The following is a 24,146-nucleotide window of genomic DNA, read 5'->3' as shown; positions in this document are numbered from 1 at the left end:
TTGAATATTTTTTTTCTGGGTTTTGTTATTTGGATTTTTGGAGGGGGTTTGGTTTGTTGGTTGGATAATTGTGAAAATTGGAAGCACACATTTTTGAGACATGGCAACAAACAAAAACAGGTAATTTTATCCATAAAAATCTTTCCTTTTTTTTCTTTTAACTTATACTAAAATAGTAAGTAACGTATAAAAAAAAAGTTAGGGGAAAAAATATATAAAGCAATGATGTAAAATACTTTGGTATAAATTATCCAATTATGCCAATGTAATGATTTCAAAATTTTCAAGTTTTATATTTTTAAAAAAGGTTTTTTCTTTATGATTTATATCCCTAGTAAAATTCTTTTTATTTATTTATTTTTAAAATGTGTATCCAAACGTTAAAAAAAAATGATTTTTTTTTATATATACTTCATATAAGAGATACTATGTACTCCTTAATATTTTGGTATAAACAACTGAACTTGTCATTGTTAATTTGCTATGATTTTTAACTTTCTACTTTTAAATTTATTTGAAAATATCTTTCCATACCTTCATTGTGAATCCCCTACTAAAGTTTTTATTGTGAATATTGTTAGGAAATAGATGAGGATCGATTGATTTAGGTTATGTGTGTTGATATGCGCGGAATCTAGACATCAATGTATAAAACATAAATTTGAGAAATGAAGTAGAAAATAGATAAGATGAACGTACACACAGATATACGTGGTTTGGTCAACAAGATCTACGCCCACAAGTTAAGGGATAGTATATTCTTATTAGCTTTCTGGAGGATAAACAAGAGAGATAACAAAATGAGATACAACACTCCATTTCTTACAAAATCTCTCAAAAGTGGAGTTACATAACAGCTTGAATTGACTAGGCTAATTAATCAATATATAGCACTTCTAATTGTCTACCCAACGGCTTCTTATATAACATAAGGAAACCCTATATTATTCCCCAAGGAATATCATTAGTAACCGTCATATATAAAGCATACTCGAAATTAGGAAACAAAACACTCTTGGCTGATCTCTCGATGAAGCACGGGCGTGCTGTGCTATTAGGCACGCGTCAATTCTAGTTTAGACAGTGATGCGGTTCCAAGGCATCAATATTGTTATTATAATTATTTTTATTGTTATTTTTAGTTTATTATTAGATGATCGAATTTATTAGGATATTTTTGTTAGTTTAATTCGGTTAGTATAAGATAAGCTTAACTTTAAAGATCATATTTGCAAAATATTATCTTTACAAGTTAGAGTTAGTTTCCACTACTAAAAATCGGCCAAATTGCGACCGTCAGAGACGGTCGCAGATTTTAGTAAAAACGGTCGTAAGGTGGTGGTCGTTATTCACGTGGTCGCAGAAAATCATTTTTGCGACCGTTTGACGGTCGCAGTTTTTTTGCGACTGTTTTTATTATTTTCCACGACTGTTTAGAAAACGGTCGCAAAAATTAAAAATTGCGACTGGTTATGTCAGCGGTCGCAATTTTTAAATTAGCGACCGCCATAAGCCGTCGCTAAATTTTTTAAAAAAATAAAATAAAAAGAAAAAACGCACTACTGATTTTCGCATTCAGCCTCACCAACCACCTAAACCACCACCACCACCACTGCCAACCCAAACCCCACCTTTACCCACCACTTCTTCCCACCCTAACCACGAAAACCCACCGCCGCTAACCTGAAACCACCAAACCCACCACCACCGCCAACCCAAACCACCTTTACCCACCACAACTCCTCACCCTAACCAATAAATCAACTACCGCTCTTCTGAAACCACCTCAACCCAACGCCGCTCACCTAAATCCATCTTAACCCAACGCCGCTCAGTCGAAACCACCTCAACACCACTCACCCGAAACCACCTCAACCCAACGCCGCCCATAAAAATTATAAAAAATTAAGAAAATTACCCACAAAATCAGAAATAAAATTATACAAATTACAGAAATTTACCCAAAAATCAGAAATAAAACAATAATATAGATCTTGCAAAAATTATAAACTAAAATTACAATAAACAACACAAATCAGAAATAAAACAATAATATAGATCTTTCAAAATTAAAAACTAAAATTACAACAAAACAATTATACAAAATCAGAAATAAGAAACAATAAATCTAGATCAACAATATAACCTAAATTAATTATCAGATCTAGAAAACCTTGACTTCTCTTAGGCTCGTTCTTGTGACGGTGGAGGTCTTGTTACAGTGTGTGGTTGTGACGGTGGCAAGCAGCGTGGAGGAGAGGGAAATCGCCGGCGAAGCTTCCGATTTGAGCCAAATCTTGAATGAGCAGCGATTTCCGGCTTCTTATTCTTCAATTCTTAAGTGCTTTGCTTCATTTTCAGAATTGAAAGAGGAGAATTAGGAGGTGAGAGTGAAAGAAGAGGGGCGTGAGAAGGATAGAGTGGAGAAAAGGAAAATGGAGGGTGAAAGAGGAGGGTCGACTGAGGAGAGAGAGAGAGAGAGAGAGGGGGGGGGGGGCGGCTGTTAACCCCAAAAAAAATATTAGGGTTAGTTTGGGTTGGGAAGCTTAAGCCCTTATATACCCTATTTTAAAAATTAATAAATAAACAATTACGACCGCTAAAACGGTCGCAAATTGTTATAATCTGCGACCGCCTTATAAACGGTCGCAAATATTTTAATCTGCGACCGCCTTAAGAACGGTCGCAAATGGTCGCAAATTGCGACCATTTCTATAACGGTCGTAATGTTCACAAATTGCGACCGTTTTGGCGGTCGTAATAGAATTGTTTTTATTTAAAATTATTTTTAACATGTATATTATTTTAAAGAATTTTTTAAATACCTTTGCAACTGTTAAATAGCCTAAAAACGGTCGCAAATCTGCGACCGCCTTAAAAACGGTCGCAAATCTGCGACCGCCTTAAAAACGGTCGCAAATCCGCGACCGCCTTACAAACGGTCGCAAATATTATAATTTGCGACCGTTTTAATGACGGTCGTAAAAAAACGGTCGCAAATATTATAATTTGCGACCGTTTTAATGACGGTCGTAAAAAAACGGTCGCAATTTGGCCGATTTTTAGTAGTGTTCCTAGTTAGATTAGAATTTGTTTTACCGATTTTTAGGCTAATTATTTAGCTTATAAATACGTGATGGTGTTTAACGAAAAGTATGATTGATTGATTTGAAATTTATAAAGTTTTACGTAAGCTTGTGCTTGTGTATTCTTGGCCTAGTTTAGGTTTTAAGCTCGTGTTGCTTAGCGTTTCTTGACCGAGACTCAAGATTCCAAACCTTTCAACTGCTTAAAACCTAAACTAGGCCAAGAATACACAAGCACAAGCTTACGTAAAACTTTATAAATTTCAAATCAATCAATCATACTTTTCGTTAAACACCATCACGTATTTATAAGCTAAATAATTAGCCTAAAAATCGGTAAAACAAATTCTAATCTAACTAGGAAACTAACTCTAACTTGTAAAGATAATATTTTGCAAATATGATCTTTAAAGTTAAGCTTATCTTATACTAACCGAATTAAACTAACAAAAATATCCTAATAAATTCGGTCATCTAATAATAAACTAAAAATAACAATAAAAATAATTATAATGACAATATTGATGCCTTGGAACCGCATCAGACAATCTTTAGTAAAATGACCTAACTTTGAATTGGGCATATGACCTATCGTAGGAAAGCTTTTAAAACAAGCTATAACCTCCAAATTGAATCACCTCAAGTTCACTTCTAGATTGAGAGATATGTGCATTTGAAGTTGACCCTTTGCCATTGTACTAGATTTCAAGTCATATATAATAAATATTTTTTGACATGTTATGTGCATTTTTTTTTTATGTTGTCTTCGTCGAAAAGAAAATTTAAGATGGGATTGGGGATAGAATGGGCCTATTCCCATGGTTTTATTACTAAGGGGTGGGATGGAGCACGGAGATACCAAGTTTTCCATTTTTTTTTTTAATTTTTTTTTTTGGGACAACAGCGATACCAAGTTTTCATTAATGAGAAGAAAAGGAAAGAAAATTGATAAGAACAATTATGTAACCTTAATACTTATTCCGAATCAATTCTCATTACAAACCAGACAAGGGGTTATTAATAATTTTCTAATCACGGATTATAATTATAATTAAAAAATACGAAGTATATTTGACAAATTAATATTGCACTAGTTAATGACCTTGTTGCAGTGATTGCTAATTTGAATGTCATAATATATACTCTGCATTTTTTATAATGTTATAAACTCTATATATTTCAACTTGATTGTTTTATATCTTTTTGAGTAATAATAAATTGTTCTAGTGATTTTTGTATACTACCTCCGGTCCAAATTACTCGCAATTTTGGGGTATTATTTGTGAGATATAAAATATTCCAAAGTTGCAAGTAATTTGGACCGGATGTAGTATATCTAATGAATAAAATATTATTCTATTACATATGAAAGGTAAAAATACAACTGACCAAAACTATATTATTGCTATATGTTTTTTATTTGTAACAATACTAATATTATCTTGCAATATTGGTCTCAAATTCAAATCCTACTAGAAGCATTTTTTTTTATTCTACATATGTTTTGCTTGATGATGTGGTATATGTATATATAAGGAGGGTCCCACATGGCATATATACTCTATTAAGAACGATTTTTAATAAATGAAGAATGTTTTCTGTAAATTATATTAATTTAGATATTTTTTAGGGTACATATTTCAACAACCAAAAAAAAAGATATTTTTTTAGGGTACACAAAATGTAATTTGAATAGCTTTGCCATCTACTTCAACTTTTTGCATATTCCTTCATTCCTCATTATTTTTTTTTTTTTTTTTTTTTGGCTCTTCTCTCACTTCAAGCAAAAAGCCTCAATATTTTACGAATTTGCTTTGTCAACATTCAACGCTGGTACCTTATTTTCCTATTTTCATCTGATCTACAGGTAACTTTATCAAGTGTATACCTTTTGTCTGATCTATTTTGCCATTAATTACCTTTTCATTTTTTTTTATTACAATCTTATGAAACCATTTAAATTTAAAATGATACCTTTGGTTGGATTTCAATGTTACACTAATGGTTTCATATGTGATATACTGAAATTGTTCATGTTTAAATTAATCCCTATATGCTCTTGTTTAACTTGAAACCTTAGTGATAAAATCAAGGTTTGATTTGAACAACCACGATCAATTCAATTTATATGGTTTGAAATTATAATAGTTAATTACTTTGTAGATATATTTCAAATTAGATTATAACTCACAAAGTGTAAATCTGAAAAACTTAATAAATCAACAAAATTCCCTCACATATATCATAAACATTGTTGTTTTTTTAAAGACTTGAATTGAAGTTTTGAGGCTTAATGTTACTTGGGCGGTTCCCGGTAGGAAGCATAATTTTCGCCGATGTAACGCTATTTACTGGTTTTGATGACTAATTTAATGACTACGACTGACCAAACATATGAATAGAAATTAATACGTTAACACATGACAACCCTGTGAATCAAATGCCTTTATTAATTCTAGTGGTTTCTAGGAAATCTGCAGGATTTTCACTGATGCAACGTATCTCGTCAAAATTGTTGACCAATTTAATGACTATGAGCAAGCAAGCTCGTGAATGGAAAGAAACACGTCATTACAACGTCACACATGCTAATATTTTGAATCAAGGGCCTTTATTACTCTTGATGGTTACCGGTAAATCTGCAAATTTTTCGCTGATTCAACGTTTTTTGCTTACCACTATTGATTACTAAAATACAGTGATTATGTGCTACCGTACACGTGTATAGAATTAGTAGGGGTAGTTTAGTTACTATGCGCTTAACCGAACATGTGTATAGGAGTAGTCATTCCGCACCCTATTATGTCAATATTATAAACCAAATACCAAACACAATCTTTGTTAAAAAAAAAAAAAATCCAAACACCAAAACCTTATTATTAATCGAATTCTAGGTAGAAGAAAAAAATAGGGGAGAGAGAAACCTAAACACATAGTGCATACCACCTCTAAACCCAACAACATAGATTAGAGAAGAACCCTTGAATATTCTTGCCTAAATTTTTCTCTCTTTTCCATTGTTTTTAATTTAGGCAGTTGGGTTTGTTTCCTGTTTAATACTATGGGTATTAAAACTGGAAACTACATCTAATTATGGAAGATTTCAGCGTTTCTTTGGAATTCATTACACTCAATTGCTCTTTCTGGGCCAATATCTTTCCAAAATATAGCTAATTAAAGAATCTGCTACCCGATTTACATGATCTTGAGGGATAAAAATTTTGTATTTTTATTTTCTTCCCTAATTTTGAAAAATAAAAAATCCCATTTATTAAACATGATACACTATTTCCCATGCTTTTCTGATTTCACAATCGTCATAATTTTAATTTGTATTTATTGTTGTTATTATTTATATTATGATGATGGGTTTCATATTTCATAGGATATCTCCATTTTTGGTGTTGTGTTCTTTGAAGAGATGCTGAAGGAGCAATTTCCTTATTACCCAATTACAAGGACAAGGGCACCTTCAAATGTGGAAGGTTTTTCATTCTCTGGACTTTCACCACTGCAAAGACTTAGGGTTTTCTATGGGTGATCACCAATTTCTTTCTATTTTAATTTATTTTTTTGTTATACTTATATGCCTAATTATGATTATTGTTTTTTTTTCGAAATATCCATATGACTGATGTTAAATTTTTGAAGTACCCACATTGCAAATTATGATTTTTTTGTCTAATTGTTTTAAATTTTTTGATTTTTATGACAATTTATTTATGAATTTATTATTATTATTATTATTAGAGTGGGATTTTGATATTTTGTTTGTGTGTACTCTGTTTCAGCAACATAAAGTGAGAGAAATTGTTGAGGCTTGGGCATCAGAATCTCTAGCATTGCCTTTCAGTTGCTCCATTATACTGTAGTAACCAATGTCTAACTCCTGGTTAGTATCACCCCTTATACTGTATGTTGTTATTTGTTATACTGCCTCAATTCTGGTTATTGTTTTGTTGTTTGTAATTTTTAGCATGCTGTGTTATCTTCTGTTTTGTTCTGTTCTGGTTATTGTGTTCTGTTTTTGGCCATTGTGCTCGGGTTTGTTTCAAGCTGATTTAAGGACTTTCATCGTGGTCAGACTTCGTTAAATCAGTTTATTTATCGTGCGTGCGTGTGTGTGTGTGTAGTGCTGTATGTCTTCACTGTTGAGTGAGACCCGTATTAACTTTGAGAATCACACTTTGGAATGTGCAAATTGGTGCATAGTGTAAAATTGTACCAGCTAGGACTACTTTAACAGGAGTAGGTTGTGAATTATTTTTTCATAGCTGTTGCTATTGCTTTCCAGCTTCCAGGCAATACCAAGTTAGACTTCTTGATATTTGATCCGTAATGCCTGTTTGTCTGATTATTCTAAATTCTTATAAGAGAATCCATATAATTTTATCCTAGGACTTTGAAGAAACTTGGAAGCTATTGCAATAATAATGGGATTTCAGATATAGTGAACTTTGGAATAATGTATCATCATGGAACAAACTGATATAAACGATTCTTATGCGTTACCATGGTGTTGTAAGAAAATCCTTTTATCTCTGCTTGCTTTTATGCCCTTGTGTAGAGCTTCTTATGGCTTTGATTTTTCTCAGAAATTTCATGAAAAATGCATAGACAAGGGTGGACTAAATTGGTGACTCCTATAATGTGTACCTTTGTTTTAAGTCGAAGAAGGGATGCTTTGTCTGACTGCTGCTATTCACACTAGTCTTTGACAGGTGGTCAGCTGTTTGTAGATTTTAGTCACAAAAGATTAACATTTCTGTAGATTTTCTTGTACTTCTGTTTTTAATCTTCTGGGGTGCACTAGAGGAAAGCCAACTTGTTTAAATTATTGGCTAAAATGATCCTACTTTGATAAATTTTTCTACAATATGCTAGTGTAATACATTTTCATGTTCAACTCATTGTGCCCAAATTTTGCTGGAATACCCATGCTGTGTAAAAAAGGGTTTTAGACTTTTCGTAGTCGTCCCTAATGGTATACTCTGCCATGAACATTGTAATGATCATCTCTTTTTTTTTTTATACCAAAAAAAAAAAACCCATTCCTCTAGATATAAAGAGTAGAGAGGTTATTGCTATTCTCTCTGCTCTACAATTCCTCCTACTACACGAAGTTCACAGTGCAATTTTCTTATTTCTTGCTTGAATACAAAGAAGGTTGGAGAGTGGGGTATGTTGCATAGTTGAAGTATGCTATTTTATCCAGACCTTTCAAGTTACAATTCAAAGTATGCTATTTGCATGAGGATGAGACATTGGATCATAAGGGATGGAGGAGGAAAATTATGTCGATGACTACACGGAATAATAAAATTTGGTTCATGTAGCCGACCCCACTTATGGGATTAAGGCTTTGATGGATTTCAAGTCACAATTTAAAGTCAAGGTAGATGATGGGTGGTATTGTTGTTCTTTAATCGAGTTTTTAATAAGCTGTGGACTTAGAATATAAATTTGGAATATTTTTCATAGGTTTTTTTTGGAATAGTAGTTTATATTTATATAGTCTCCTTGTTGCTTAGACATCTTTTTGTTATGTAGCTGTTAATATCTGGAAGGTGAAAAGGTTTGTCTTATGAAGAGCACTGTGAGAATATCCCTAATATTATGTACATCAGTTTAGAGGTGGAAATGTTACTCGTATAAGTTATCATGTATGATTGTATCAATCATGAATAGTCAAGTGGGGTTCAGACAAAGCTATGCCCTAATCTATACTGACATTTTCCATCCAAGTGCATCAAAGCCCCATTATAGTTATAAAGAATTGGCTATGACGCCTTGTCTGGCCTCAGATTTAGTGGTCATTATTGGATGTCATTTAGTTAAAGACAATTGAATTAGCATAAATTGTTAGATATCATATTCTTGAGCTGTTTGGTATTGAGATTGATAATGTTTAAAGATTTCTTGCTTACAGATGTTAGGATAGTATGAACCAATGGATTGCCAGAGAGTATATATTTCTAGTATAGTAGTTACTAAAAGTATGTTGTGACTTGTTTGGGTTATGTACCTGTGAATGAAGGACTTTTATTGAGCTGTAGGATATCTACGTAGTCATAGTATTGGCTCATAGTCAATAGTTTTTTTTTTTTTTTTTTTTTTTTTTTTTTTTTTTTTTTTTTCCCAGAGTATTAGTTGTTAACAATGAATGTAAGTGGTACTTTAAATATAAAGGCAAATTCTATAATAACTTACACTACCTTTGGTACTTATATGAGAATTTTTTTTATTGATTGATCTATGGAATGTTATCAGTTGTGAAGAACTGGATTTTTTTGGGGAAGCATGTCTAAAATTCTTGCTTCTATTGCCTCTCTTAATAATTTGATTATTTTGATTCACCTTCTTGCTTAATTGTAGCTTGTGTTAAAAGTTAAGAATAGGGATCAATATTTTATTTCTCTTTGAAATTTTCTTTCCATATTATACTATTGCCTCCATTTCACATTATGTGCAACAATTGAGTATATTTTGTGGGATATAAAAATTCAATTGTTGCACATAATGTGAAATGGAGGTAGTATTTGAATGCGCAAAAAAAAAAAAAAAAAAAAAAAAGAAAGAGAATGTTTATCAAATACTTTTAAATGGACGAGCTGGTGACTTAAATGTTCATCCTCTTAAAATGACAGAACTAGTTAGTGTTCTCTTTGCATTGGTTTCAATTATTTTATACTCTCTCCGTTACATATTACTCGCAACAAAGGGGTATTATTTGTGAGACATAAAATATTCCTTTGTTGCGAGTAATATGTAACGGAGGGAGTATTATTGGCCCTGATTTTATGTTATCTTACTTATCTGAACTTATGAGTCCTTATTTTTATCTTAATGAAACTTACTAGACATTATCGGGCCTTATTACACCTTATTGGAATTTATTAGCCTAATCTTATTTGAACTTATCGGCCTTTTATAAGCCCTTATCTTCTATGGACTAATATGAACTTCTTAGCCCTTGTATTATTTTGTCTTATATGTAATTCTGAATGTATAGGAAATTTGAGTCAACTGGTTATATATTTTCATTATTTGCATCACCTATGTTATAATAGTGATGTTAGTTGTATATGACATTGCTTTTAGTGATCATTTCAACATGAGCACTATGTTAAACAAGATCTTTGTGAACTCTGTTCTGATGTAAATTCACAACTTATAAAATGTATGCAATGAAAAGAAGTGTATACGATAGTGTCACAATTCAATTATATATGATGGGGTATTATTACATATATATTGGAATGAACTGATGTTTTTATATAGTAATTTAGTGAAGCTTTTGTTGTTCTTACATAGAGTAAAGAAGAGTTTTGTATTAGGTCGAGGACACCAATAATTAGTGAAGATTAAGTGCTTGGGTGCATCATAAAAAAGTTGTGAGATAGTGTATAGTATGATTTTTAACAGTTCATATTTTAAATAATATATTGAAAATTTTCTTGATACTTTCATGTTGGAAACTCATAGGTGTGTCAGCTGTGCCTTTGATACCAGTTTGTGCTAAAGAAATTTGATGTACTTGGGATGTATATTAAATTGGGTGTCTTAACTATTTGCCTAACCAATTATTTTTTTTTCCATTTTCCCTTGTAAAGTTCATGGTATTGAAAATTAGTCTGAGTCAGCAACATTAATGGCCTTTTAAGTTTCAACAGAAAATCTGAAATCATATATGGAAATAATACCACCTGGCCACCATCAAAAGGTGAGGATCATGCTACATGCCTAATTTGGGGTTTGGGGAGGTCTTGATGTACACTGCTTTGGCTGAAAGGTTGTTTTGGGGTTTGTTGTGGAAAAAGTAAGTGAATTTGAATATGACATCTATTATTTTAAGCATTAATGTAGCAGCGTATCCTAATAGATGCAGCTTTATGTATCTATGGGTTGATTAAGGTTGTAAGTAATCCGTTTTTTTTTTCAATACAAATAAGATTGCATTTATGAAAATAACTGTATGGAGCAAGAGTATTGAACGGATTTTGAAAGTAATTTGTTTTCCGTTGCTTAATATTTGATTTACATGAATCATGCAACCTACCATTAAAGTTTTGTCTTTTGTGTCAGTTTTTACACTTCATTATGGAGTTACCTTCCTTTCCATAAGATTGCATAATTGTTTTTGCAAAAGGTGAAACTGTTGACTCTTATGTTCTGCATTTGGTTTGACCCGACTCCATTATAACCGTTCAGTGAGACTACATCAATTTTGATTTTCCTGATTTCTTTCCGCATTTTTTCTTTCCCCAATTCCCGTATACTGACATTTTCACCACGTGTCACTTAAGTAGACAATTTACGGATGTCTCCCGGAGTCAAATGCTTTTTTTTTTTACTTCTTTTCGAATTCTGTTTTGCTCTCTTTAATTTTTTTGGAGGTTATCTCTCAGATTTTCAAATCTTAGAGTAGAGATCTAATCAATAGTTTTAACGTTGCGAGAAAAGGGGCAGGGATGGGGATATCTTAAATTAAAAAACAGAACTTTGGAACTCATTTCACCATTCTGAACAAAAATCACCAGAGTTCTTTCTAAGGTTAAGCTGTTAATTTTCATTTGCAGTTTTGCTTTTCTAAATTAAATTAGAGGGCTGATTACTGCTTTAGTTGCTATCTCCCATTCATTTCTTCCGTATTTAGCGATTCTCAGTATTATTCTTTATTTGCTTTTCTGTACATTGGCTATGCATTTGATTTCTGGTGTTTTTATGTTTGATAAATCTTTGATTTCTTTTTAGGGATAAAGTTCGCAGTTTTCTGGAGATGATGGATATCCAAAATTTACACTCACCTCATCCATCATCATTCACATCTTCATCAAGCTCTAACTGCAATGTGAATCCTTTGCAAATTGATGTTAGAAGATGGGAGGTTGGTGACAGGACGGCTCAGCAGATTTTGTCCGTTATCCAACCTAATGCTGAATCTGAGAATAGGAGGAAAGAGATCATTGAATATCTTCAGAAGCTTATTGAAGATGTTTTTGAAATTAAGGTGAGAACATCATTTCTATCTCAAATTCATATATATGTTTGTGTGTATATCTAATATCTATTTATTTGTCAACTTTTAAATATAAAACTCTTTGTTCCTTGAACCTTGTTCTGTTTTGTTGGTTGGTATGGACAAATCTCTACTCTCTCTTGGCTTCTTGTTCATTTGATACTATTAGTCACTTCGTAATTGAAGAGGTTATAAAGTAAGGAGTGGTTTATTTAAATTTTTATGTTAGGGTTAGTTTTTGGAATAAAGCCCTCTTTTAGAGCCCTCCAACGGTGAGGATTTTCTTCTCATGAAGTAAAATTTTTGAGAAGAATTGTATCCCTATGGTGAATAATCACGAAAAAAATTCATGAAGATTTGTAAAGAAGTTCATGCTGTGAACTTCCTCACCAAAAAATCACATGGGTCCCACGTCTTTCAATTCTGTTTTTATTTTGTATGAGTGAGAGAAAATGTGGGGTATGGGGAAAAATAGGAGAGCAGATTGGCGAAGCTTTTTTTAAATTTTAGTCTTGGTATTATTTTAAAACTCTTTTAATATTTAGGATGCTATTTCTTTTTCTCATTTTACACACCTTTTTTGAAACTTCCTTTTCAATCGATTGTCTTGTTTTGTCCCATTTTTCTGTATGGAATAATTGACAGGAATATTACGACCTTTGCTCGGTCCGCCATAAATAAAACCACCTTTTGATAATCTCCCAATAAAACGACCTTTGCACATGATCTTCCATAAATGGGGCGAAAATGGGTTAGTATCACGCGCGTCACTTTGTAATTGGTTGATTTTTTATATTTTATTTTACAATTTTCTTATTTTAAAATAATGATTTTAATAAAAAAAATTGGTTTTAATTTACAAAAAAAAATAAAAATAAAAAAATCCACCCATTCTCGTGAACCTCCCACCTATCCCCACACCGTCACGACCTCACCATAAAGGGTGGTGGCTTGGTGGTTGGGTCTGGGTGGTGACCTGGTTAGGTTTAGGCTGAGCAGAAGAGAGAGAGGTGGGAAAGTGTGGGATGAGAAGGAGAAAGAGGTGGGCAGGTCTGGCTGCGAAGGAAAGAGAGGTAGCGGGTTTGGGCTGCGAAGGAGAGGGAGTGGTATCCGGTCGGGGTGGAGATAGATGGGGCTGCCAGAATTGGAAGGGGAAGGGGTGGTCGGATATTGGAGTGGAATATGCAGAACCTGCGATTTGCTTTGTTTTTGGGGCCTAAAATTGCTATGACCTGATGTTTTGGTGTGGTTTGGTACTTGGTAGTGGCCGCCGCTGCTGATTGTGTGCGATTGTTGTTGGTGAAGTTGGAACGGTGGTTGAGTGTAGGGGTTGCGGGTTGCTTGAGGTGCGGGTGCTGAACGAGGAAGGGGGGAGGTTTTTTTTTTTTTTAAAAAAGAAATAAATATGTTAAAATTTAAATTTAAAAATCCTAACAAATCGTAGTGACACATGTCCTTCCTTAACCTATTAAACAAGTTACTGAGCATTTTTATCCTACTAGAGTGTACCCATGCAAAATGCACGGGATATATAAGAAAAAATATATTTAAAATGTGGAAAGTTGATTTGATGTTGTAATTTAGACTTGAGCTGTAATGGTCGGTTTTGGACTTGTCGGTTCTGTTAAACCCTAATTAGCTATGTTGTACCGAGTACTAATAATAATCGTATTAATAATGTGCTGACACCTGATGTGTTATGCTGAAATATGATATTCTATGCTTTGCTTTGAAGCTCAAAAAAACAGAGTCTTATTCTTTTATGTAAGGCCACGCAATGCTATTATGGGGTTTACTTTTTCAAAGTTATAGAGGTTACCCGTTCAGTGTTATAGGGGTTACTCGTGTTACTCAGTTAGTGTCATATGGGTTAGTGTCTTGCTCTAGGAGTTACATACTTTGTCTTGTTGTAAGTAGTTATTCGTTGAGGCCAGTTGCACAAAAACGTACATTTTTTTTTGTTTTTGATGATTAAAGAAGTGGAAAATGTTAGGAGGGTAGTCCTTAAAAAAATGCATATAATTAAAGGGTTGGGGATTTAGACTAATATAGTGAAATGTTGATAAAGGAACTGTATACTCGTGCTAATGCATGACATATATTATACTATGTATAAAAATAAATACTCGTAAAACAAAGTGAAATGTTAGTACGTAGCGTTTAAAAAAAAAGTGAAATGCTGGGGATTTTGAGTGATATAGTGAATTGTTGATAAAGGAACTGTATACTCGTGCTAATGCATGTCATATGTTATACAACGTAACAAAAAAAACACACATAAAGTGAAATGTTAGTAGTAGTCCCATAATAAAAAAACAAAAAAGAAAAACAAAAAAGAAATAGTGAATGGGTAGTTATTGATTTTTTTTTATAATTTTTTTTTAAAATGATAAAAAAAAAAAATAAAGTAGTGGGATTGGTCGTTATTTTTTTTAAAAAAAAACTTAAATGCATGAGAGTTGAGCATTGGGGTTTTGGAGGGTTCTCGTTTAAACGACTCTACAACTATAATATAGGTTTTTGGAAGATGATGTGCAAAGATGATTTTATCGGGGGATTATCAAAATCCAAAATGTGGTTTTATTTATGGCATATTAGGCCAAGGTCATAATATTCTTTTCATTCCTATTCTGTATCGGACGGTTCCTTATGATGATTTATGTTAGCCGATCCCAAATCATTTTGGTACTAAGGTTTTGTTGTTATTGTTGGTACTCCCTTTGTGTTTAAATAAATGAAACATTTTCTTTTTTCGACCGTGTTTAATTAAATAAAATGTTTCTTTGTTAAGTAACTCTCTCTATTTTTTGTAAATAATACTCTTTTTTTTTTTAAAAAAAAAAAAAAATTTATAAATGTTTTACTAATTGATGGTCCCCACAAGGCCACAAACCCCTTACTTTCTTCACTCTGCTCAAACTTAAACCCTACTATCTATTACTTTAATAAATTCAACTAACCTTTTTAAAATTGTGATTTCATTTATTTAAATATGGAGGGAGTTTTATTGTTATTCTTTCTCATATTTTAGATACAGCACTTATATTTTCATGCTTTCCAAGTTGCCAATGCATAACTTCAACCATTGATATTTGTAATTACTAGTAAGTAAAATTTATACTTCGTAGAAGGCTATATTTTTGTCAGCAACTCACCATAAATTGAGATGAATCTAACAACTTCCACATGACTATGTTTTCTCTTAATTATAAATCATAGAAAATAGTCAAAGTTGAGTCTATACATAGTGTAAATCGGTAAAAATGCAAAACTTAGCATGATTTGATATAGTCCTGTTCCAAGTAGGAGTCTCAATTATCCAAAACAACTGCCCCTATATAATAGTCTCATACGTTTTTTTAATGCTATTGCTGTATTCACTTTTAAGCAACCATACCCCAGTATCTTATGTTTTTAATCCACTTTAATCAATTAAAACCCATTAATCAACCAAACCCTAACCCCTCAATGTCTTGTTTTTTTTGTGTTCACCTTCCTAAAAACTAGTGCAAAAGGCAAGTACGACTTTATTGGAGATGGAGGGAGTCTTTGCCTTTTCTCTTCCCAAATTTGGCTTTTTCTTTTGTCATAGTCTTGAAAATTGTTTAATCAAATGGAGCTTGCTGAATATGCTTTGTTTTGAATTTTTCTAGGTTTTCCCTTTTGGATCCGTGCCTCTTAAGACCTACCTTCCACATGGAGACATCGACTTGACTGCAGTTAGTTATTCCAATACTGGCCAAGATTTAGCTGCGGAGATCTGCCATCTCCTAGAAAATGAAGAGAAGAGAAGCACTAGAATTCAAGTTGAGGATGTGCTTTGTGTCCCTGCGCAGGTTTGTCTCTAGGTTTGTCTTTTGTAATTTTACATTTCACTAAAGAAGTAATAAAAGGTCTTTTATGCTCTTTGTTTTTGTACCTGTAAGCCCTCATAACAAAATGGTAATCTTTACCCTCTTTATATTTGTTTTTTCTTTTTATATGGACTAGATTTGGGGGATGGAAGCCTTGGGGTAAATATGTGATGTTTATATAAGAGGATTATTAAAGCAACATTTGTGGTCTTGCTACAAGAAAAGATACATACAGTAGTATCATTATGGATCTTATCAAAGGTATAATTAGGGATAATGAGATATATTTGCATCCTTATTCTTGCACTTAGCCAACCGTGACCTTTATTTCCCAAGTCACCACTGAGGTTGTTTATATGAAACTTCGCATTATTTTTTAGCGTTTAGTATATTGTAATTTTTTATTTGATAAATGATGCGATATGGTGAGAGTTAAGTGATGGTATAAATGACAATTTTTGTCATCATTTAGCACTCTCATTAATGTATATTGTGTTATACTCTTTATGTCCCTTAATATTTGCACAATTTTACTTTTTAGTCTATCCTTTGAGTTTTCTCCATACTACTTTTGATTGTAAAGACACACCTTCACTCTTACAACCACTACTATAACCCCCACCACTTTTCTCTCTCATCAATTAGTCAATCACTTTCAACCAAAAATTAAAGAAGTAATCCTCCCCCAATGGAGCAAACAAAAAGGGATGGAGGGAGTATAGACCTCTACTATATATGCCTTTTATTTCAAAGCTTAGAGTTTTACAAGGGGCCTTGTTGGTGATTTTGATGAAATCATTTACTTTTTCTAAAAGCATAAGCTGTAGATATGGTTCCATTTTATTAAGTCTTTATGGTTCCTTTATATTTGCTATGAGCCTATGACAATTCCTTAATATTTGCTATGAGCCTATGACAATAGCTCATTTGTGGTGATTTTTTTTAGCATATTAGCTATTAATTTTTTTTTTGGAGATTCATGTATTAACTTGCTAGATTAGCCTAACATGCACGGTTTTACAATACGTTTTAATTATACAAGTATTACAAACTCCATACAAAAACTTAAAAAACATATCCAAAATTTTGAATATGGACTCCAAAAATTAATTAAAAAAAAAAAACATGAAAATAAGCTTGGGTATGGACAATTTCAATTTCTTGCTGCTCCACGCCTTCTGTTGATAAGAAATAAAAAAAGAATTCACATGAGTCCTCCCTAACCTTCAGCTGGACAAAGTAGAAACCACAGATCCAAATAACATCTCATCTCATGAAAATTAGTTCAATCTTCATACTAAATCTATAGGGGAGGCTAACAGAAAAATAATTTTCATAATTCCTTGCCTTCATATGCTCCACTTAATACTTCATCCGTTTCTTTTTAGTTGTTATAGTTTCCTATTTTGGAAATTTTTAATTAGTTGCAACACTTTATGTTTTTGACATTTTTTCCTCTCTATCTCTCTTACCCACATGGGTCCAACTTATTTTTCTCTCTATCGCTCTCCTCTTAAAAAACTAATAAAAAAACAAATCAATCAGAAATCAAGCAAATTCATACAAATAATTCCAATATGCAAAAAAATTCCATATCTCAAAAAAATCCAAAACATGTAAAAATCTATAGAGAACAAATAATTGGCAGCAACTATCTTTGCACAAACTATCGGCTTTTCTGGAACGATAATGACCGGAATAAACTCTGTTGTAGGGTGCTGGGTGCGAGAGAGAGAGAGGAGTATAATGCAAGGTGTTTGAGAAGGTTAAACAATTAGCGACATAAATAAGGAAAAAAAATGAGTTACTCCATAGTCCATAGTAATGAAGACTTTCATTTTCAATAAGGACTTCAATGAGTCATGAGTCTCGGTCAAATGAAGTAAAGAAAGTAGAAAATAAGGATTTTATTTTTCTTCTCCCTAAAAGAGTGCATAGAGAAGATTCCAGTACAAAATTTCAGCTTAGTTCAGTTTAGCTCCAATCAGTTCAGTTCCTAATTTCCTTATCTCATAAAATATTCATTTCATTTCACCTCCATTCCAATCAGTTCAACTCAATTCAATAAATCAGAATAGGAGCAAAGTAAGGGTTGGGATAGAAAAAAAATTAGTGCAGGAAAATTTTCTTTAAGTAACTGAAACACGTCAACATATGATGCTAACGGTTTGTTATTTTAGTGATAGTATTTACACTTTTTTTTTTAATGTATTTTCTTATTCAAGAACCATTTATCTATATTATACTACCTCCGTTTATTTTAAGTTGACAATTAGCACTATTCACACATTCCTCTTTGACCGTATTTTGTGCTTTATACGAAATGAAAAATATAGTTATGTGGGATCTTGTTAGATTCGTCACAATGAATATTTTCAAAATATCAAATTATCATAATGTTTTCAAGATATTAATGGTTGAATTTGTGCATTGACAAACATGACTAAAGAAACGTGTCAACGGAGTGTGTGTATATATATATATATATATATACATATATATACACCAATGTCCAAAATTGACTTAAGCCCTCTTATACCTTAAAATGTTTGGAACTTTATCCAAATCAAGACCCCTTTCCTATATTCCACTTGCAAAAGCTATTATGTAGGTAAGGAGGCTAGTTGTTTAGTCATGCTACTTCCCTTAATGCATACTGTTATTCTTGCATTTTAAAGAAAGTTACTTATTTTAAAATGAGAATTGAATTGATATTTGTATTTAACATTTGCAACTCTTATGATGGTTGCAGGTGAAAATTGTTAAATGCACTGTGGGTGGAATTTGTGTAGACATATCCTTCAATCAAACAACTGGGCTTTGTTCACTGTACTTTCTTGAACAGGTTAAGTTGGAGATCTAAATCTTAATTTTTTTTTCCTTTTTGTTTTATATACATCTTTACCTGCGCTGTGTTTTTCGTGACCTTATCTTGTTTAGTAAGTTTTCCCTCTATAACCACCCTGATTTTTAGGATTTGAGTCCTTTGAGGATCATTCTACTTTCTTGAACAACTTAAGTTTGGGATCCTTAATCTTATATTTCTTGCATTCTTCAATATTGGCTTTTTGTAACATTTGTATCATTAAGAATGACTTTCTCAGAATCGTCAAGTGAGATTATAAGATAAGTGCTCACACATATTGATCTTAATGTACAATTTTTACTTTTTTAGATTTCATCTTTTGTTCCCCTTTTCACTGTATGCATTCTGGGAATGCTTTGCATTATACTGCTTTTTCTGATTGTTAGTATGTACTACCTCCGTTTTTTTTAGTTGACACGTTTTGGCTTTAGCACTATTCACACACCTCACTTTGACCATGTTATATAGTCAAGTGGGATCTTGTTATATTCGTCACAATGTATATTTTCAAAATATCAACTTTTTATAATTTTTTCTTATTGATAATTAAAGATATTAATGATTTAATTTGTGCATTGGCAAATGTGACAAAAGAAACGTGTCAACCAAAAGAAACGGAGGAAGTATATCTTTGTGTCATTATTTTAGTAATGGGAGTTTCATTATCATTAATTTCTGAAAGGATATCCTGCTTGAAAATTATTCTCATTCCAGTAGTCCTGTACCAATACTTTTCTTCTTCCTTGCACCTGAAGTGATGGTTAAGATGCTTACATCTAATTGCTTTGTATGTATGTTTTTCACCTCCTTTTATCTGAATACTCTATTTGAATATTGACCAGGTTGACCGGTTTATTGGCAAAGATCATTTCTTCAAGCGCAGTGTGATTCTCATCAAAGCATGGTGCTATTATGAGAGTCGGATCCTTGGTGGATTCCATGGTCTAATATCTACATATGCTTTGGAGACTATGGTCTTGCATGTTATCAATCTTTTTCATTCTTCATTGACTTGTCCTTTAGCAGTAAGTTTTTCAAGTTAAAATGTCACAATCTTCAATAGTTGTTATAGCCATATACAAATAAATATATTCAATTGAATTTAGTAAAAATTCTATTGGTATCATAAAGAGGCATTTGAGTTAGATATGTCCTGTTCACTTTACCTTGTTTTTGCTGTATTCGAATTATTTATATTGAACTAAAATTATTTTTGCTGAACTTAAATTATTTTTATTGATTCTCTATTATATTTGTTCTTTAAAATTATTGATTCTTAATGATTAAATATTGTATTTATTGAACTGAAATTATTTTGTACAGAACTGAACTTAATTTTACTGAACTAAAATTATTTTTACTACATATTATTTTTTTTAAGGTGAGGAGAAGTAGAGAACAGAGCCTAAATTGACTTAATTTTATGGATCTAATAATATTATGAAATGATGTTTATAACATTTCATTGATGTTATTTATATATATTGGATAAAATGAAATTGGCTAAAATAATTTATATTTTATTTGGAAGGTGATATCATTGAGAAACTCAGGAATTTTGTACTGGTTGCAGGTCTTGTATAAATTTTTAGAATACTATAGCACATTTGATTGGACCAGATATTGCGTTGATATTAATGGTCTTGTCTTAATATCATCTCTTCCAGATATAGTGGGTAATTACTCCATCTACACCTGCTAATTTTGTCTTTGATGCTCTGCTGTAATTTGATTATTCTTTTTTGCTAAAAAGTTTTTTGTGCCTTTGTCTCACAGTGCAAGCACCACATGACTGCGATGATTTATTGTTGACTGATAATTTTCTAAGGAGTTCTAGAGAAGCAATCTTATCTTCTATGGGAATTGTTGGAACCAAGAATTCTGTATTTCCTGTAAAGTTTCTCAACATTTTAGATCCTCTTAGAGATGAGAACAATTTAGGCCGCAGTGTTAACAAGGGTATTACAATGCTTTAAACACCAAAACTCTTCAAAACTATTTTTTAAATGTTCTGTTTATTTAACAATAATCTTCATGATACTTTTATTAGGTAACTTTCATCGTATCAAAGCTGCTCTCTCTTATGGTACTAAAAAGTTGGGCGACATTTTGATGTTACCATCACAAAATATTGAATGTGGGCTTGAAAAGTTTTTCAAGGATACGCTGGAGAGGAATGGAAATGGAAGACGAGCAGATGTCACAGTTCCTGTGGACAAGTATGGTTCTAATGTCTTCACTGGCGACAGTGATCATGATCATCTTCTTTCAGGAATACATTATGTTCTGTGGTTTCTTGATTATGGTGTGATGTATCCTGTACTCCCTGAAGCATCAGCACATTGTACGGTCTGGAATAATCAGTGTATGGAGATGGGTCATACTGTGCAATTTGATCAGAGCTTGTATAGTAACATCAACATAAGTCCACCTTCTGTTAATTTACTGACAAGTTTCACACAGACAAATGCTGCATATGTTACAGAGGAGCGGAATCTGATAAGTTACCCACAGACAAATGCCACATATGTTACAGAGGAGCGGAAATCAAGGGGAACAGGGACATATATTCCTAATCTTGTAATATTTCTCTTTCATTTTGGGTTTATCTATTTTGTTGCAAGTCTTTTTTGTAAACACCCCCCCCCCCAAAAAAAAAAAAAAATAAATAAATATTTTTTCAGAGTACTAATTTTGATTGATACTAGGAGCATCTCATGCGAAGGCATTTTAATGTAGAAGCAAGAAATGAGGAACAGGAAAAGGGAAAAGAAGTTGAATCTGTGGACTCTCCATCTTGCACCTCTACAAAGGCTAATCTGTCATCTGGTGTGGAAGTAAACACAAATGCCTTTAATTTTTCGATTGAAGATTTCCCTATTCTTCCTGGAAGTAAGCCCATACCTATTAAAGTCAACCAATCGAATCCCCCGGAGACTAAGCAGGTCAAAGAGACATCAGTGTCATTGGATAGCATTGAGTTTGATAGCTTCAAACATTCATCTCCGAGATCTCTGTCACTGTCAGAAGCAGGGAAGCTGTCAGATTCCGATGTTTCGGCTATTTTGGACCTTGTGAGTGACCCAACAACTGTGACAGTACTTGAAGACCAGGATTTATCTAAGAGCGAGGAAAAAATGTACGAGTTTCTTATGCCCTTGTTGCTTTTGCACATTCAATTTTATTCTCGGTTCTCTTTTAAAACTCTCTTGATTTTTACTTGGATGCTCTTTCTTTTTCTTGCTTTGCACACCTTTTTTTCAAATTTTTTCAACTGATTAAATTGTTATGTCCCTTACGGGTTCCTTATGATGATTCATGTTAGCCGACCCCAAATCATTTTGGGACTAAGGCTTTGCTGCTGTTGTCATGTATATATGTTTGTGTGTGTGTGTGTTGGGGAAAGGGGGGGGGGGCGTGTGTGTGAATTTTCTCACACTGGAGAAGGGGTGAGACAATAACAACCTCAAAAGCCTTGTGAGTTTTTTAATACACTCTCCTCCGCCATGTGTAGCTCAGACCCCTTGTCAGTTTTCTTCTTAATTTAACGAATTTTATTTGCCATTTTTATTGTCTACCCCTGCCAAAGTTTTGCAGCTGCTTCATATAATCATATTCTGATTTGTCTAATCCTTCATCCCTTTGTTTTGGAAATGTAGGGTGGTCCCTGTGCAGCCATTGCAACTGGCAGATGACAGTGAGTTCCCCCCTCTAAGCCGTCCTCCAGAACCTGTTATAACGCTTAATAAGAAGGAATTTCCTCCTCTTCGGGCATGTTTGAAGTCACAGAAAAAGGGGAAGTGGAAATCAGTATTTAAATAGGTGCAGCAAGGGGTGTGGAAAGGAATTGCAACAATATGAAGGTATTGAAAGGAACAAATACACCACTCTCATCTTTATGATGCATGTAACTTTTTCGACTAACCTCTCCCTTCCCCCTCCCTCCCTTTCCCGAGTTTTGTTGATAATTGCTGTATGGTCGGCATATATGTGAAATTGTCATTTTAACAACTTACTTGGTGAATTTACAGGAGTAGGGTTTGTTGCTGTGATTCTGTGACTAATATGATGACTATATAAGAGAAGAAAGCCAGTGATCGCTAATATGAGGGATAGAAGCTGTAGCTGTTTAGAAGTAGTTGCATTTGCAGCAAATAGTTCAGAACATGTTGTAAGAACCTCTTAGTTATAGATGCTCGCTGAGCTCGAGACATTCTATATGTTTCCGTTTTATTCAATTTAACCTTATTCAGATGCTTTAGCAAAAACTTGTAGGCAAAAATACATGGTTTTTGCTTAAACTGAATTCTCTGAATGTCATCAACAACTTACCGGAATTGAAATCTTAGAAAGACCAAATTGGAACTGTATGACCAAAATACCCTAAAACCTTTAAAGAGCATGTACTTGACACGAAAAAAAAAAAAAAAGTATACATTTAGTGATTGTATTTTGAAAACATTTAGTGATCTTTTAATAGACCATGAATAATGGGAGAAGTGGAAATCATTAAGAAACGTGATTTTACTTTCTTGATTACAACTAAAAAGATAAATATTTTTCCCAAAAATCTAGAATTCAAGACTATGTTTAGTGGACTGTCACATTGAATAGGATAAACAAATATCGACTAGCTTAATTGATATGATAATGGGTGTGATAAACTCATAATCACCTTATATCAGCTTCAATTTGTGGGATCTATATACAATTACAAAAATTCGGTACGACAAGGGTTCAATTTAATGAGAAATTGGTAGATCAAATCGTCTCGTCTTTAAAAAAAAAACAAATTTTATTTATTTCCAAGAAACAAAAGTAGCAAGAAACGTCCAGATACAAATTTACAATATGCTTTAAATCTGAGTATACACTTTGCACTTTGTAATCCACATTTCACGAACATTTACATCAAAAACAAAATCCAAATGAAACCACTCATCATCCGAAATAACTCGAGTTCTCTTATTCATTGTAAAAATGAAAGTTGCTCCAATTTTGCAATAGAAATGATGTTAAATTTACATAGCAGAGTACGACTCCGACATCTTAGGGGTGAATATGTACATTGCACAATCATGAGACTCTACAGAAGCTCCAAATGACGATACTGCATCACTGGCAACTAAGTTGTGCTGCTACCAACAAATTCAGTATATTAGTATAAGATATTAGCTATCAGAACATTATTTCAAATATCATTATTTGAAATTTTGAACTCGATGACCACATGCTTTGTTTATATTTTACATGCTATTCATGCTTCCTTATTTCTATTGAATGGATCATAGTGTAGGAAATTTGGACACGAGGAATGCTTG

At 32.8% G+C, this 24,146-nt stretch overlaps 1 protein-coding gene across 4 annotated transcripts; it reads left to right on the top strand.

Annotated features, from left to right (window-relative positions):
* The first annotated feature begins 31 nt into the window (after positions 1-31).
* On the top strand, positions 32-23,195 carry LOC110723179. 4 transcript variants are annotated; one of them, XM_021902509.1, is made up of 14 exons: positions 38-120; positions 5,556-5,719; positions 6,472-6,623; positions 6,878-6,978; positions 11,841-12,096; positions 15,759-15,941; positions 18,712-18,804; positions 19,668-19,850; positions 20,399-20,501; positions 20,602-20,784; positions 20,876-21,405; positions 21,534-21,964; positions 22,485-22,688; positions 22,857-23,195. In XM_021902509.1, exons 4-13 carry the CDS (start codon positions 6,965-6,967, stop codon positions 22,645-22,647), a joined length of 2,139 nt encoding a protein of 712 aa, XP_021758201.1. In that variant the 5' UTR covers positions 38-120; positions 5,556-5,719; positions 6,472-6,623; positions 6,878-6,964; the 3' UTR covers positions 22,648-22,688; positions 22,857-23,195. The 4 variants fall into 4 exon arrangements, with proteins under 4 accessions (XP_021758200.1, XP_021758201.1, XP_021758202.1 ...); XM_021902510.1 differs by having other exon boundaries at positions 39-120; positions 5,567-5,719; XM_021902508.1 differs by lacking the exon at positions 5,556-5,719 and having other exon boundaries at positions 32-120.
* Positions 23,196-24,146: the final 951 nt, after the last annotated feature.

This window comes from Chenopodium quinoa, unplaced genomic scaffold (assembly GCF_001683475.1).
Source record: "Chenopodium quinoa cultivar QQ74 unplaced genomic scaffold, ASM168347v1, whole genome shotgun sequence".
NCBI lineage: Eukaryota > Viridiplantae > Streptophyta > Magnoliopsida > Caryophyllales > Amaranthaceae > Chenopodium > Chenopodium quinoa.
This window is presented reverse-complemented; position numbering and strand designations above follow the sequence as displayed.